The following is a 17,941-nucleotide window of genomic DNA, read 5'->3' as shown; positions in this document are numbered from 1 at the left end:
GAGATGAAAACCCACACACCCATAGCATGAATAGAGAGAATAGTCCACTTCAACTTGGAGGCATTAAAAGCTCAGTTGAGGGAGCAACACGCAACGTAGGCCTACTGTAAATGGCTCCCTGAGGGCTATGGTTAGTTTCTGCGATTTGCAGGTCTCTCCATGTGGGGGCAGCAAAGGCCTTAACTTTAATCTCATCTGAAGAGTTGCAACTGAATGACATAGAAGACACTCTTGTCTAAGTTATTACAGTACATTACAGCTACTCTTGTTGAGAACATCATATTTGTATGTCATATTTTTTTTGGTCATATTTTTGTTGTTATACTGGTAAACTCTTCATTCCAAAACCATATTTAGGGATGTTTTGTCTGGATCTGTACATACAGTAGGCTACTTGGAAATCACACTTGAGCCGTCCGATGCAGATTGTGAAATACTGCACAGTATTCTCAATCTTTGCCTTGGATCTTTGGTCCTTGAGGTACATCCTGCTGCATCATATACATTGAATAGCATTCCTAAACTAGAAGCACTCAGAGAGCGCAAACATCTGCCAAGGAAGCCGCTTGATAGAACATTTGACTATGTTACACCCTATTTTAAGTCTTTCTGTCTTCTTTTGGTGGAGTTAGAAACTGGAATGTTTTGTCCTGTCCCGCAATTGAATTTGCAGTCACTAGGGGCGTCTAGATTTATAGCCCAGCAAAGGTGAAGAATCTTTAAAAAGGTCCTGGTTCCAGTTCCTGATCTGGATCACCACCAGAATTGAATCACTTGTTCCATGGGTCCAACAACCCCACAAAGTTTCATCCAAATCCATTCAAAAGTTTTTGAGATATCCTGCTGACAGACAGACAGACAGACAAACAGACAGACAGACAAACCAACGTGACCGAAAACATAACCTCCTTGGTGGAGGTAACAATGTTGCACAAGGGGGGAGGAGAGACCTAATAAATCACCTTTGCATTAGAGACAGCTGACCCGCTTCAGGTCCACTTCAGTGGAGGTCAGGGAAGCTGACAGGGGGGGGTCAATTGTCCTGAGCCCAGGGACAGATGGGGCCCAGAATTCGGTCTTCAATACATTGAATATATTGAGTGGGGAGCCTTTTCTGACAGCTTTGTCCCGGGCCCAGCCAAAGCTGTCAGCGGCCCTGCTGGAGGTGACTGCAGTGCCCACCTGCTCTGATCTGAAACCTGATCTGTAGCCTGCTAGCCCAGCCTCTTGAAGTATTTCTCACAGGCAGGGTCGCCGCTAGACATAAGCAAAGTACGCAGAGTGCTTAGGGCACCAACTAGTGCATGGGGCGCCAACCACTACTATACCTCCAAAATTGGGTCCTCTTCCATTGAGATTAACTAAAAAATGTTTTAAAAAATATTGAATTACATTACAAAACATATTTATTACTTAATAGATGTATTATTATTATTATTATTATTATTATTATTATCATCATCATTATTATTATTATTTAATTATGAGGGGGGCCTCCTGACCAGTTATGCTTAGGGGCTCCAATACCTTAGCAGCGGCCCTGCTCACTGGGGGCCTCTTCTTCTGTACCCCCACGGAGCCTTCAGTTACAGTTGTAGTGCATGTCGCCTTTGTGCCCAGAGGATGGTCTTTCTGTGAGACTCACACCGAGAGCAAGAGACAGAGAGGGAGACTTCTGTGCGGATATTTTAAACCAGCGCCCAGACTGAAGATCTACTTTAAATCACCAACCAAAGTTGTCCAAAAAAAAAGGTATGCATAGCATTCCACACATTCTCATTTTTACTCACTTCCATCTTGAGCAGCAGTAAAACAGATAGATTTGCCTAGTGTGATAAAGTCTTTGATATGCACAATATGAAGAGCCCCTGAGGTTATATCTCACTATTAAAGTTCTTTTGTTTCAGACATGTAAAAGTTAGTTATCTTTTATCCGACATGTACAGTAGGTCACACCTCCACAACGTCAGCTGTTTTTAAAGCACGTCACATTTCAACATCCATGTGACCCTCTGATGAAGACGAAAGTTTCACCGTCGATTACATGTCAGGTAAAAGATAACTAACTTTTACATGTCTGAAACAAAAGAACATAATGAACGTCATACATTTAGTATTACATAGTATCACATACAGTATTCATTCAGAAGGCAGTATCACTTTCTCCACTCTGCTATTCTGCATGTCTCTCAAAAGTGTACTACTTAACACATCTGTCTAGCTACAGTTGCAGTATGTAGCTGCTGAGTGGATAAACTGTTTCATTTTTGCCAGGGCCATGCATGCCACTCACTTCATATCAGCAAATGTATTGCTTTCCTACTCATATTTATTAGATATATGCATTCCTTTTTTCATTTTCACATTTTCAATGAATCTTCATTGTTTTATGCTTACTGTGGGACTGCACACATTACGAGTTTGAAAAAAATCTTGCACTTGGACGGTATGTACTGTATGTCTATTGTTGATATAATTTCCATACGTTGATCATATTTTCAACAACTGTGAGCACAGTAGCTACCATGTTCATCATACCATTGACCATGATCTTATGTTGGGTTGTCTCGTGTCACGTCTTGTGTCGTGCCGTGTCAAGTTGTGTTGTGTTGTGTGGCGTCGTGTTGTGTTGTCGTGTCGAGTTGTGTTGTGTTTTGTCGTGTTGTGTCGTGTCGTGTCGTGTCGTGTCGTGTCGTGTCGTGTCGTGTCGTGTCGCGTTGTGTTGTGTTGTTGTGTTGCACGCACCACATGTCATGGTTGTATTATTGAACACAGAGCTCCTGCTTAACCCGTATACTCCAACAGATGGGCCACATCCTGAGAGAGCGCTTTACACCTGTCACTTAACGATTTCACTTAACGATACCCAGGGGTGACGACAGAGGGGTTACAAAGGGGACAGTTGTCCTGGGCCCAGTGAGATAGGGGGCCCATAATTTGGTCATCAATACATTGTATGTATTGGGTCTGGGTGCCCTTTCAGACAACTTTGTCCTGGGCCCGGACAAAGCTGTCAGCAGCCCTGCACATACCACAGTACTTTTGGCACACCATAACACAAACATTTGCGCACTACTTACACAAATGCAATGTAAACTATACGTTTTAAACCCTATAACAGTCAGAATGAAGACAAAGAATTGTACAGCCTCAGTGAACTAATTAGTGAATTAATTTAGACTTCACAGATTCCGTCATGACAGAGTACAACTGATCAACTACTGTAGAAAACATAGAGAAGGTTATCAGATGAATGGCCCTGTAGTTCATGCACTCGTGGTACTTCAATGAGTTGAAGTACAGCAAGGAGTTCAGGGTTGCCAGATGAGGCTGATGATTTCCATCCCGAAAAAAGCTCAAAACCCACCTGGAAGCACTAAATACCCAATTATATGGATTTCTGTGGCCAAAAATTGAGCATTTTTTCCTGCTAAATGACATTTTTACCCGCAGATGGTCATCCTTAGCAGCCCAATTGGCCGGGAAACAGCCCAATCTGGCAACACTGAAGGAGTTATTGCTGGTTGCTATCTAAAGCTCAGAACAGATGTCCTTGCAGTGCAATGCTCACCTCCCTCGGCACCCTTTTTCCTTCAAGGTTGTTGAACCTGCTGAAGCATTTGGCACTATTCTGGCTGTCGGGGGGGGCAGCGTGGCTGGATTGGCCATAAGGCATACAGGGCATTTGCCCAGTGGCTTGTTGATTATTTTGGCTTGGTCCGCCCCTCAATATAGTGAAATCAGTCCTCGTGCCGCTACAGCTGACCTCTCGGAGTCATATTTAAATATTAATTTTGGCTGTTTTGGTCAAAATACGTAGCTCGTAATAGATGACTAAAACTGTTGTCGCGGGTTTCATTGTCTCTCTCAATATCTGTTGGACCAGTCTTGGATGGAAATGCCTGGACTGGTTTTTTGTTCCAGTCCAGGGTATAGTCTGCAGTGTTCTGCTCGCCTCCCGTGTCTCTCGTGACAAGGCCAAACTGTTGTGCGTGCTTTGTTTACTGGAGTTTCCTTGGCGCGTAGTACTGATCCTAAATTGGACTCCCTCCCCGTGGGAGGGTGAGATGACTCGCAAAAACTGCCTTGGCCCAGAGGTCAATGTATGCGTGTCACACCTCCTCCGTGCATGGAAGCACCCTCTTGTTGTTGATGTTGTTGATGTGAGAACCACAGGAAGGCCGACAGGTGGGGGGGACAAACGGGTCAGTTGTTCAGGGCACAGGGAGAAGGGGTGGTCCAAACATGGGTACTCATTACATTGTGTATGTATGCAGGGCCGCTGACAGCTTTGGCTGGGCCCGGGCCAAAGTCATCGGAAAGGGCCTCCACACCCAACTCATGCAATGTAATGAGGACCCAGTTCTGGGCCCCCCTTCTCCCAAGGCCCGGGACAACTGACCCTGTTGCCCCCCCCCTTTTGGCTTCCCAGTATGTATGGGTTGGAGGGCCTTTTCAGATGACTTTGTTCCGGGCCCAGGTACCAAAGCTGTCAACAGCCCTGGAGACCAAGCAGCACCAGCTGGGGGAGATTAAACCAGGCCTACGGGGTGTAGCCGCAGCAGCAGGAGGAACACATGGATGATCATCCTCCTCCTCCTGCTCGTCCTCCTCATCATCATCATCATAATAATGCAAGTGCCTGCTGGCTTTGGCTCTCATGCATGGCTGGACTGGGACAAAAAAATCAGGCCGGGCATTTTTGGCCTAGAGAGGTCTGCCAGGCAATTGAGAGAGGCGATGAATCCTGTGACAATATTTTCTTTAATCTATTATGAGCTATTTTGAGCACAACAGGCAAAATTACTATTTAAATCTGACTCGGAGAGTTTTGCTGTAATGGCATGAGGACTGACCCCGCTACATTGAGGGGAGGACCAGGCCAAAATTATCAACAGTCCACTGAGCAAATGCCCTGCATGCGTTATGGCCAATCCAGCTATGCGCTCATGCCTCAAGTTATGAAGCAAGGCTTTAGTCTTAATTAGGAATTTATTGCCAAGATGGGGCAGTCTGGGATTAATGGGCCAACACGTTTGCACGGACTAATGTTGTTCCTTATCTTTAAATGAAAAGCTATTTTAGAGAGTCAGCAGCACATCCCTTGAATTTCAAATGGTCTTCTTCTATGTTTGGAACTGTGTTTAGGAGCAGTAAGGCTGGCCGGTTAAAAGTTTAATTACGGGAAATGAACAACCAAGGATTCGGTAACACTCATGACGGAATAACCTCGGTGACTTTTTCCGCATAAAGTATAAAGGGTGTTGTACCCATAAATGCATCATGAAAAATATGCATTTGAAGAACTGTCCTTATAAGTGTCTAATTGCCGTTGTTGATTCATCACATCTATGTTATTTTCTCCATCATTCTGTGTATTGACAGTGTACTCAGTGTATTCGTACCTTCATACCTCAAGACATTCGACCTTCTTAAAACATGAAGCTTGGCCACTTGCGTAACAACACGCCGACGTCTGACGCCACCCGTAGCTACACGTTCACCAGCAGTGATGGGACTCATTGGGTTGCATGGAGAAGATACGATGGAACCTTCTACACCACCCAAGAACCAGAAGAGTATGACAGCCGTCTTCATTGCACACACAAAACAAACATTTCCCTCCATCTGCTATGTTTGTTGTGGGGCTGTATCATTCAGAGACACATACATTCACACTTGTGGTCCATTTTACAGACATTGTGTTTCATGTGTGGAGTGCCCCCACCCGCCGCCGCCGCCGCCGCCGCCCTCCAATTCATTCATTCATGCATTACACTGTACGTCTACGCTATACGTTCATGTGTGTAATCGTATGTGTCAATATCCTTTCAATAAAATTGCTTGTTCAGTTTTTTTGTTTTGTTCTGACTCTGCTCCTTTCTTTAAATAAAGTAGATAATAAAGTGATGATAAGGACACAAGACAAAAACAACAAAATAACCGCTGCATTGTAAAACAGGGGTGCATTTCTCGAAAGCGTAGTTGTTAGCAGTTAGCAACTTGGGTAGTTGCCAATGGGAAGTTGCATTGCAACCAACGAAGTAGCTAACATAGTTGGCAACTATGCTTTCGAGAAATGCACCCCTGTTTTATAGTTCTGTGGCTTTGTCCTTCTCCTGTGTGCTGCAGGACGGTAGACCCGCTGTCCGAGGCTGTCAAGACCGGAGCCGTGGACACTCTGCTGGGCCTGATGACGGCCAGAGGGGGCCTACGAGAACAGCCAAGCATTCTGGGATGTCTCCCAGTGCACTTGGCAGCCATCCACGGCCAGGAGGAATGCCTTGGCATCTTGCTGACAGGTACTTCATAGGCTCCCCAGTATTTCAAGCATGACCTTGCCCTGCTCTGCTCTGCTCTGCTCTGGGGTGCATTTCTGGAAAGTGTAGTTGCTAACTACATTAGCTACTTTGTTGTTTACAATTCAATTTCCCATTGGCAACTACCGAAGTTGCTAACTGCTGACAACTACGTTTTCCAGAAATGCACCCCCCTCCTCTCCTCTCTCCCCTTCCCCCCGCATTCAGGCATGGCTTTTCACTTGGCTAATACTCTATCCCTCCTAGTGACGCAACATCTGCGGCGTTACTTCAGGCCAACAGCAATGTAAATATTGTTTCTGATCTCCCAAAAAATCGGGAAACGACTCACTCTTTGTCAGGAAGCAAACTATCAGCAAAGCAAGGGAGGTGGGTCAACCATGCCGTTTGGGAAATGTAAATTGTTATGCTCTTGGTCAGACCAAGTCTCGGAGAAAATTGAAAGTTGATTTTCAATTTCAAATTCCACGGACACCCAAAAAACATGGATACAAAAATTATTTGTTAACATGAATAACAAATCAGTTAATAAATAAAGATGATACATTTCTCTGACAAAACCACACACATTGTACTTCACCTGAAAGTTCGTTTTCTGTTTGTGAAATTGTAGTCCTTCCTGAGGCCATTAACCATCGTGATGAGCAGGAGAAGACTCCTCTCTTCCTTGCCGTGGAAAATGACAGTGTAGCTTGTGTTGAATATCTACTGGAGAAAGGTGCCGACCCCAACATTGGCAATACAGACAGAGAAACGCCCCTGCATAAAGGTACGGGTACAAATTTGTAATTATCAGCTTATGAACTTGCTTGGTGCATGATTGATTGATTGATTGATTGATTGATTGATTGATTGATTGATTGATTGATTGATTGATTGATTCATTCATTCATTCATTCATTCATTCATTCATTCATTGTCCAATTTTATTCTGAAACACCTGATCTCACAAACATACAATGTGAATAATTGTACTTTATTTTATCCTATCCTATCTTATCCTGTCCTATCCTATTCTGTCCTATCCAATCACATTATATCCCATACTATCCTGTCCTGTCCTGTCCTGTCCTATCCATCCTATCGTATATCCTCTCTTCTCCTCTCCTCCCCTCTGCTCTCCTCTCCTCTCTTCCCCTCCCCTCTCCTCTCCTCTCCTCTCCTTTCCTCTCCTCCATTCCCCTCTCCTCTCCTCTCCTCCCCTCCCCTCCCCTCTCCTCTCCTGTCCTCTCCTCTCCTCCCCTCTATTCTCCTACCCTCTATTCTCCTCTTCGAGCCCATTCTCAGGGAAAATCAACTACATGCTTCGTTGTGCCACTACGATATAGCCTAATTTTTCGTAGTTGGGCAACGCGCGCTGTCGTCGAGAGTGGGTGAGAGAGAGGGTGAGAGAGAGCGAGTGAGAGAGAGAGACCACCGCGAGCAGCGTGCATTCCGGGAGGGGAGCACTGTCGTTGTGTCAGCTTCATGCCATGTCTCCCATTATCCCTAACCTTAACCCTAAACCTAAACCTAACCCTAACCCTAACCTTAACCCTAACCTTAACCCTAAACTTAATCACTTGTTTGAAATGTTTGATTACCATCGTTTCCAGTTAGCCTTCAGTCGCGCTTAATTGTTGACGCCCGTCAGCATTATTCTTCCCCCCAGAACCAAACTACCCCAATTGTCAGTTCCCCCTTTCGTCGCCCAACCACGAGAAACGAGGCAATTCGTGAAGGCACCACGAGGCTTAGAGTTGATTTTTTTCTGTTTTTCTCGTAAAGACTTCACGAATGGCCCGAGTTACTGTTGCCTCCTCTGCCTCCCTAGCCTGTGAGCATGACAACGTGGACGTGGTGTGTTCGCTGCTGCAGTACGGGGCGGAGCTGGACAGGGCTTGCAGGAGGGGCTGGACGCCGCTGCACGAGGCTGTGTGCCACAACAGCGTGGAGATCTGCGAGACACTGCTGAGGGCCGGGGCCAGCCTCCACCGCAGGAACACCTACGGCATCACGCCCTTCTTCCTGGCGGCGCAGGCCGGCTGCCCGGAGGCCTTGGCTCTACTCATCAACAGAGGTACAGTACAGTCGTAGGCTATGTCTATAAATGCAGGTTACAGTATGTCTGCCGAACTGTATTCTAATAGCGCTCACAATAAGTACAGACACACTTCAACACACTTCACTTTGAGATATAACCAGAGAGAGGCAGACGTGCTTTTAAAGGCTGGCCTCCACCTTCCCTGGATGAGCAATCAATTCCCCAATCAGCGGCAGCACCTTAAAGGGAAACAGAGCAGCAGAGACCAACAGTGACAAGTAGTGTCCTGATAGAAGCCTGCAATGCACAGGGCCGTGACAACAGACATGTATTTCTCAAAGTGAACTGTCCTAGCCGTGCTAGGACGAGACACGCCCATTTGCGCCCTGAGTATCCATTTATTAATTACACTTAGAGCTAGTCATTGGATACTCTTTGGTGAAATCCGTGAAAAATGGGCGTTTCTCGTCCGATCAAGGCTAGGACACTTCACTTTGAGAAATACCCACTGTCTATATTCCCTAATCCCAACCCCTTTCTGCCCGCCCACGCAGGCCTGGAGGCCTTGGCGCTACTCATCAGGGATGCATTTCTCGAAGCCATAGTTGCTAACTACGTTAGCTACTTTGTTGTTTGCAATGCAATTTCCCATTGACAACTACCCACGTTGCTAACTGGCTAACAACTACGCTTTCGAGAAATGTGGCCCAGCAGTGGTACAGGCTATGTATGTGGACTATGCCATTAGGTTTTGTAAGGTATTCGTGGAGAAGGCAGCACTGCTGACAACAGCTTTGATCCTCTTCATAAACAAGGTTTATAAGAAGACCGCACTGCTGACAAAATTGCTACAACAATAAAGAGGAAAAGGAGAGTGCTGCGTTGGGTCAATTGTTTGTAAAAGAATCAGGTGCTCTTCGGAAATGCTAACTTCAGTAACTTAGCTTGTGACTATCTCCAAAATGTGAAGGTCCAAAAAGAAGGTTCCATGTTGAAAGTGGTAGTCAGAATGATCCGAGGCACACTGATCTTAGTCAAAAAAAGTTTAAAATCCTTTATTTTAATGGATAACGCCTACGCGTTTCGACTACAATCAGTCTTCATCAGGGCAAACAACAACTCGATTTTATCTTTCAGAAATATCTTTTGATCAGGGTTTCCTGAGCCGGAAAAAAGAACCACAGGCCTCCTCACATAGAATGATAGGCTATGTCTGCAATATGAGCTCATGGGTTATTGGAGGATAGCATTGTGGCATATTGCTTAGATTAGAGCATTCCGATATTGGTGTCTCAGAAACAAGAACTGTAAGATCTTATTGGCATCTGATCTCTTTATCCTTCGCTGAAATCGGGCTCGACTGGATCCTGTTTCCTAGAGGGTTTATTTACTTTTTTATTCTACAGTCCATCCTGCACATTGTACAGGCACCGTTATTCAGGCGTACATGTTACTTTGTTGGGGCTCATCCTCTTGAACTGTTGTTACAGCCTTTAAACAAAAGAGACCACAACTGGTCTTTGCACCACCAACCAGTTTGGGCATCACACAAACATTTCGATTTCAATTCTTTGCATATTACAGTATTGTGTCTTTATTTTTTTTAATTACATATACTGTAGCACTCGAGTGGTTTTTTATTAGTGCAATGGTGCTCATTCATTTTCACAAGGTTATGGAATGGATTACTAATCATACCTGCGCCTCAGGCACTATTTTACAATTAAATTGTAGATTTAGAAAACTTGTTGTGATGACGGTACATTTCTCAACACTAATGGACTATGCTGTTTAGAAAGTAAGTAAACCCCTTTCTGGGTCCTCGTCTGCGTCCAGGTGCAGATGTGAACTTCCAAATGAGTGATGGAGCCACTGCCTTATTCGAGGCCTCCAAGAACGGATACGAAGAGGTGGTGAAGCTGCTTCTCACGCACAGAGCGGACGCCAACAGGCCGACCAAGACAAACCTCCTACCGATCCACACGGCCACCCAGCATGGCCATATTGAGTAAATAAATACTGACATCACTTTTTCCTAAAATGTACAAAAAATTGCTTACAGCATATCACATCTAGCATCCACGAAGAGAAATAAAACAAAGCTAAGGTAACATACAGTAAGAGATTGCAACGTGAGCACAAGAAGAGTTGAGAGTACTAAGTATTTATAATATCATTTAGGTGGTTTGATTTAGATTCGGTAGGATAAGTAATTCAGCTTTGTGCATCAGTTGTGTAAGTCTGTCCATTCTCATCAATCCTGTCCTGTCCTGTACTTTGACCTTAAGTTTGCTTGATGTCTGAAAGATGTATTCCTCCTGCACAGTAAAAAAATATATAGTGTTATTTTAACACTTATTTGGTCCCAGACCACCCTCAAAGTGTTGCATTTCTGTTCCTGAGTGCAGGATAGTGAAGCTGCTGCTGCCGGTGACCAGTGCGGAGCGGGTCAGACGGAGCGGCATCAGCCCCCTGCACCTGGCGGCCCAGTACAACGAGGACGACATCCTGGAAGCTCTCATCCAGGCAGGATATGACGTCAACGCCCTGCTCTCTCACGACCAGTCGCGCATGTACCAGGACCGGAGGACCACAGCCCTGTACTTTGCAGTCAACAACAGCAATGAGGACGCGGCTGAGCTGCTGCTTGAGGCGGGCGCCGACCCCAATCTGGACAAGTTCAATCCTCTACTAGTGGCTGTCAGACAGGGTAGGACATGTGCACGCTGCACAGTGGCGGAACAACTGCACACAGGGCCCCAGGGCAAAACACTTAAAGGGCCCCATACACAGCCTACCATGGTCAGAATAGGGCCCCCACCACCAATGGAAGAGTGCCTTGGGCCCCAGGGCAAATGCCCTGCTGGTCCTCCCTATAGCTCCACCCCTAGCGCTACATGTATGAAGCACTAACCCTTTGTTCACGTTGGCACCGTTTACCAATGCATCCCATTGACTTTGCAAGGGCCAGATGCAAAATGTACTGTAGAGCAATTGGTTCTGTCACAGCTATGTTGAAAAACGTTCAACTTTTTAGGCTGCGACGGACAGTTAATCAGACTGTATCAGTATCTGTATATGTATATGTAGTATATCCCATATCAGACACGCCTACTGTCATCTGTTGGCCGATGGTGCCATTGTGAGTGCAGGGTAACTTTTCAGTACTTTTATTTATGTACGGTACGTCATCATGAAAATGTATCCATGAGGTATCCATCTTCAGTTCAGAAAGTACAGTCCCCTGCCACAAAATTGATCTCACCACTTCTGATCATAATAAGAGCTCCAGACAGAAAGGTCACCTTCTCAGCGAAGTTGTAAGAAAGGTTTTGAACCATGGACTGAAACTTCATGTATCTGTCACTTTCCATAATTAAAAACCTAACTATTACCTCAGACGCAAAATTTTAAAAGATAAACAGCTGCAACATTCTCTGTACAAAGTATAGCATAATATTAGAAGCACAACTGCAATATTGTCTGTGGGATTAATCCTAAACCAGTGCTATTAAACTGAACCACTGTATATTCAACTTGAAATCAGTAACTGGGCCAGTGGAAATTTGAAACGGCCACATCTGGAATTGAATAGGCCTGGCCTAAACCAAATATTAAACCACCAAAAAAGATTATATTACGCATCTACGTATTATACCTTCAGTTATATCTATCAACAGTGTTATTGTAATTTTTTACGACTTTATTGATGATAGGACAGTTTGAGAGGTGGACAGGAAGCAAATGGGGAGAGAGATGGGGAGGGGTCGGCAAAAGGACCCGGGCCGGGAATCGAACCCGGGTCGGCCGCATGGCAGACGAGTACCCTACCGGTTGGCCACGGCAGGGTCAAGTTACTGTAACTTCTAATAACTTCTTATCTTCTCTCCGCAAAGGGAACGTCCAGATGGCGCGGCTGCTCCTGGAGCATGGGGCTGACGTGAACGCCGGGATGCCCAACTGCCAGCTGGCGTTCCCCGCGGCGGTGCTGCTGTGCCTGCGCTACCCGGCCATGCTGAAGCTGCTGCTGGACCACGGCTGCCACGCGCCGGCCTGCTTCCAGTGCCGGTACGGCGCCGACCCACACCCACACCCCCCGCCGCCTGCCACCACGCGGGCCGGCAAGGACGACCTTGGGCTGGACAGAGAGGAGCCCTGCGTGCAGGTGTGCATTCGTGAACACAAGATGATGAGGTGTTGAGATTGTGCTTATGCGCAGACACTAAGAGACTATGCAAGTTATAATTACCGTAAACTTACCTGTGCTCTAAATGAACTTTTTTTTCATTTATATTATTTGTATTGCTATGAATCATGAAGGGTTAAAGTGTATATCGCAGGTTAACCACTACTTTGGATCAATGTGTACACACTGTATTCAATAAATGATCCACATATATAAGTCCCTCCAAAAACGATGTTAAACAACGATTTTTGTTGTTTGTTGTGGCAAATGTGGGTTTAACCGTAACCTGGCGACTACGTCAGGCGAGGCCATGGGTGAACGTTCTAATTTTATTTGCCTGGAATTTTACATAGGCGAGGTGACGATCACTAATGATATAACGGCCGTGGCCTGCAGGCCTATAATAGAAATCGCAACTACCGGTAATCGTGCGGCTTTTCTCATGCAGGGCACTGTAACAACTTCTAAATGATTTAGTAACTTTTGGCCAACTAGTTTTAGTAGAAATGCTATTCATGCAGGGTTGCAAAATCTGCTTGGACCTATAGGCTAGACTAGGCTATGCGACATGGGCTTCTTCTTTTTTTTTTTTTTTTTACTAATCCCTTCATATTTTTGGGCTTGCTTTTAATCATTTTTAATTAACTGCCAATATCGTGTCAGCTAAATGCAATAGGCTACCTAAATTACAAACAGCACAAACGGGTCTCTTGAAATGATCTGCGTAGCCTAAAATGTGGTGCTTTTCGCCCGACTGGGGAGTGACTGTCCATGGTGCTGAAATCGCGTCAAACTTTTCCTAGGTGCAAAACAGTAGGCTAAAGTATACTACCCGAGTCATGTCGCTGTTGTAAAAATCACATGGACTATTATCAATTCAATAGAATTACATGCAACTTCAATAAAGGTCACCCACATGCGTGTCACAAATCAATAGCATAGGTAACCCACGCGGCGGCGGGACTATTTCGGTTAACCTATATTCCTTGAAAAAAAAAAAAAAAGTCCGTGTGTCACAAAAAAAACCTGCACTGTCCGTTATTATAGGCCTACCAAACGAAAGTATCCATATAGAAGAAATCAAGTCTTCAGTTTCAATAATCCACGTTGTGTGGCGCAAATCCAAGCCTTCCAAGTCTCTCGCGGCCAAAAGTGACTAAGCTTACCTCTGATGATATAGCCTACTTATGTTCCAGGTTACTCACGGCACTGAGACGATGCAGGATAATCCATGGAAAGTCTTCAAGTAATCCAAACAGAGTGGTTCAAGCAAGACAGCAAGACAATAGTCGCCAGATCAAATAGGACTATAAACATAAATACCAAAACTAACCTAGGCCTATGTAGATTTGGTATGACGTTTGATAAAAGCATCTCATTCAGATGGCCAGGGAGAGAGGCAAACAATCTTTCAACAGCGTTGGCTGGAGCCTTCGAGTAGAGCCTTTTGGTTGTATCTTTTCAGTCTCTATTTTCCTACTACGCGCGTTGGATCCACGTGTTTAGATGCGTCCCAGCATCTGAGGGTAGGCTATGTCTGTCCGTCCGTCTGAAACGCGTTCTTCAAATTGTTCCCTTCTGTGTCCACAAGGTGGGAGAGTTGACTATTTCGCCCGGAGCACGCAGCTGATTGCATTGTGAGACAAGTGCAGCGCGAGTACAATGCAAGTGCTGGTACATTGAATAAGAAGCAGTGATAACGCGCCAGTTGCCCTAGCCAGGACAACTGAGGGGGCATTCAATTTTCGGCATTATTTTGCGTTTGGGCTGTGGGAGGCAACTTCGTTTCGTTTTCAACACCACTGTGAAGTGTGTGTCACTATGTTCACGGTCTTTACCCCCTTATGACACTTCGGCCCGAGGATGTCAAACGTGAGGGGGGCGCTTCATCATGTTGTGTATGATAGTGTTACGTTGTGCAGCTCAACTATGTGGTTTGTCAGAAACTCGCGGCAATGACAATGAAACGTGGTGCTCGAAACAAGTAGACAAATGCGCCATTTGACATACGGTGTACTGATGTTCTCGGACGTATTGCAAGGAAGGTTCATTCGTTTTCTGCTGACGGCCGTGTGGACCGCACAGGTGCTTTCCGCTGTGCCCAGACAGATTGCTTTGCAGTCGTTTGAATTTGGTAATCTCTGACAGTCTTAATGCAGCCGACTGCTTTGCACCTTGCCGTTAAAAAGCTTGGAGCGAATGATTCACCCAAACGGTTTTATTTATTTATCATTTGTCGCTGTTTACATTCTTTCCCACTTGGACATGATGCTGAAATGGCATGATAGACCTAAAGGTTGATACTAACAATGTCTGGTAATTTGTAGTGTAGGCCTACTTGAAATTTGAAATCACATGGTAGGCCTAGCCCTTCGAGACTCGCACTTTGAGGCAAGCGCAATCGTAACCACCCCCCCCCCCCCCCCCCACTTTTTTGGGGTATAGTTCGAACACTGGTAGGCTATTTTACTGCCTCACGGTCACATGGCACCCTGTAGCGGTCATGATATAATATTGGCAATGATATTTATTTCATACTCGTACGGCATAATTCAATCACACACCGTACAGAATACAGGGCTACCGCTACTGTGGGCTATTGAATGGCCTCGCCTGACGTCACACAATAGATTAGAATTCTTTGAACATGTTACTGAAAATACACACTTTTCCTCATTATATTTCATTTTCTGATGCCCTGTTGCATGAAAAAAATGATGGATAATTGTTGAAGTGGTAGAACTATCAAAGGAAGTCCATTATTTTGAATAAAAATTAACCTGAGATATACACTGCATACTGTTATATCTACTTATAAAATAGCTCTAAGTCATTGTAATGTATGCCTACTATACCATGAAACTTGTATTAATGACCAGCTATAAGGGCAGTCATAAAAGCTTACAGTGTATTTATAAAGTAATAGCTATGCTACCCATGACTGTAAAAACACTGTTAGTGTTGATTTAGTACTGCAAAATTTCCTCTGTATGTATACAGTATATTCTGTGAGGCGGCTCTGCATGCCTTTCATGGTGTGTGTGTGTGTATGTGCGTGCGTGCGTGTCTCTGTGTGTGTATGTGCGTGCATGTGTGCGTGTGTGTGTGTGTAGTTCTGTGAGGCGGTCTCGGCCCCCTCGGTGGGCAGCTGGGCGGGTCCCATCGTCAGCCTGCTGCTGGACTACGTGGGCCACGTGCCCCTCTGCTCCAGACTCACCCAGCTCCTACACGGCCACCCGGACTGGGCATCACTCACACACCGCACCAGTGAGTCATGACAGGCCTGTAGACTAGAGGCAAAGATGAACCCCACACCGATGAACAAAGCCGAACGGAACGGTCACGGGACGAACGCGGTCTTTCTGCTTAGTTTCGACCGGTGTGTTTTTCTCTGCCTTTCACACTGACAGCGTCGGCGTGCGCGGCCAGTCCTCTTCAAACCCCCCCCACAGCCAAAGCTAGCGTAATACTTTGCCATTCATTTGAATGAGACACCGCCGGTCGCCGGCGTGAAAAATATGCTCGAGTTCTATTTTCCAAATGCAGCGCGGTGCGGAGCCGGCTCCCGCTGACGCCCGACTACCGCCGCTTGGTGTGTAAGGACAGATATGTTTCAATGTATGACGCCGGTAAAAATCGCGGCCGTTCCGCGACGCTTTACCGCCCTAGCATGTAAGACCCCTTACTCTTGGAACAGACAGCAGGTGTTGAAGGCGTAGAAAGCTGTGGAAGTAATTGACTTTGTATGGAAGAGAAAGTGGCAAAATCAGTGATAGCTGCAAAAGCTTTTCTAGTGTCGAGGGCGTCAAAAGAGAAGCTGAAGTTAAGCGAAAAATATGTAATTAGCTCGGTGGCAGCAGGCAGCTAGCCTGGTTTTACCAGAACACATTAATTACTTTGTAATTCATTTTAGGTCTGGATCCTCGGTGCCCTGGAGCACTAGGGCGTGAGCTCAGCTTTGTTTTGAAATGAGCTCCGACCAATCACTGACAGTTGACGTATGCTATTATGCTCCCAAGTGAGTTTGCTTATTGGCCGGTAACACTGGTTGTCAATGTTGCCAGATGTACGATCATTTGTACCATAATTTTGTCCTCTGTACGATCAAAAACACACGATCAAAAAAAAACTTCAGAGTTTTCCTTCAGTTGACTTAAAGCAACCATTTGGTTTGTGTACAATAATTTCCTCCCAAAAGCCCCAATGATCATTTGAGATTTTGATGCGTAAGCAGACCATTCGTGGATTATGAAGTAATTCAAAATGAATGGGGTCTGACCTATCAGGCTAATAGAATATTTATATTTCTCTAAACACAAGCTTCAGTTGGTCGCTCTCCCTGATCGAACGTTAATGGTTGAATTCTAGAAAGTACTTCTACTTTATAAAGCTCTCTTTTAATCTGTTTTATCTTTTTGGGCCAGCACGGCACTTCCTCAGACTTAGTCACTCTATAGATAAAATGGATTAAATGGGAGCTCATCGATGTGAGGTTGATCTTTTGCCCTTGCTTGAACTACATTTTCATCCTGCACTTTTGCACTGTACGTTTGGTTTGTATGTGCATGATATTTGACTGTGACTTGATAAGTCTAAACACTGAATTAACAAATCATAAAAACAACAACTAAGTGTCATAAACTATGTCATCGTTGGATTATAATTGTAGGAGGTGTTACATTTTATTTGCACTTTCTTTAACTTTTCCCCATGTATGACTTTTAATTGGTTCTGTGTTTTCTTGCCCTTTCACATTACTTACAGTAAATATTGATGTTGACTAACCTAAAGAAAGCTACTCCACCTCTCTCTAAAGTGTGTGTGTGTGTGTGTGTGTGTGTGTGTGTGTGTGTGTGTGTGTGTGTGTGAGATATGCGTGCACCTGCAACTGTGTGTGATATTTCTTGATATCTCTCTTTATCTCTGTGTGTGGTATTTCTTGATATCTCTCTTCATCTCTGTGTGTGATATTTCTTGATATCTCTCTTTATCTCTGTGTGTGGTATTTCTTGATATCTCTCTTCATAACATGTTGTAAGCTTCTAGACCTTGAGACTTCATAAAGCTCAGCTGAATCAGCCTAGTAGTTGAATCAAAACAGACTGTGGTGCTTTCCCTGTGTCTCCCTGTGCTCCCCTCCCCACCCTCCAGAGTCTCCCCCGTCCCTGAAGCAGCTGTGTCGGCTGGGTATCCGCCAGGAGACTGGGCTGCAGAGGCTGGGCGTCCTGGGCTCCCTGCCTCTCCCCAGCAGGCTTATCAGATACCTCCAATATAATGATGAATGAGCCAGCGCCTCGCACACGCCCCACACAGGCCTGCCGACAAGGGGGGGGGGTTGTTGTCCCGGGCCCAGAATTGGGTCCCTATTACATTGTGTGTATTGGTTATGGGGCCCTTTCAGATGACGTGCAT

At 45.3% G+C, this 17,941-nt stretch overlaps 1 protein-coding gene across 3 annotated transcripts in view; it reads left to right on the top strand.

Annotated features, from left to right (window-relative positions):
• Nucleotides 1-1,595: 1,595 nt before the first annotated feature.
• LOC134469329 (ankyrin repeat and SOCS box protein 2-like) overlaps nt 1,596-17,941 on the top strand; it is a 17,550-nt gene continuing 1,204 nt past the window's right edge. The window contains exons 1-10 of one of the 3 annotated variants that reach the window (XM_063223515.1): nt 1,596-1,752; nt 5,386-5,579; nt 6,133-6,302; nt 6,934-7,089; nt 8,134-8,379; nt 10,180-10,351; nt 10,752-11,053; nt 12,240-12,508; nt 15,643-15,796; nt 17,681-17,941. The exon at nt 17,681-17,941 is cut by the window's right edge and continues 1,204 nt beyond it. In XM_063223515.1, coding sequence (XP_063079585.1) covers nt 5,440-5,579; nt 6,133-6,302; nt 6,934-7,089; nt 8,134-8,379; nt 10,180-10,351; nt 10,752-11,053; nt 12,240-12,508; nt 15,643-15,796; nt 17,681-17,814 — 1,743 coding nt within the window. In that variant the 5' untranslated portion in view covers nt 1,596-1,752; nt 5,386-5,439 and the 3' untranslated portion in view covers nt 17,815-17,941. Of the gene's footprint in view, nt 1,753-1,896; nt 2,052-5,385; nt 5,580-6,132; nt 6,303-6,933; nt 7,090-8,133; nt 8,380-10,179; nt 10,352-10,751; nt 11,054-12,239; nt 12,509-15,642; nt 15,797-17,680 lie in introns of those variants that run through there. The other 2 variants (XM_063223516.1, XM_063223517.1) reach the window with 2 other exon arrangements.

This window comes from Engraulis encrasicolus, chromosome 18 (genome assembly GCF_034702125.1).
Source record: "Engraulis encrasicolus isolate BLACKSEA-1 chromosome 18, IST_EnEncr_1.0, whole genome shotgun sequence".
In the NCBI taxonomy this organism is placed as follows: domain Eukaryota; kingdom Metazoa; phylum Chordata; class Actinopteri; order Clupeiformes; family Engraulidae; genus Engraulis; species Engraulis encrasicolus.
This window is presented reverse-complemented; position numbering and strand designations above follow the sequence as displayed.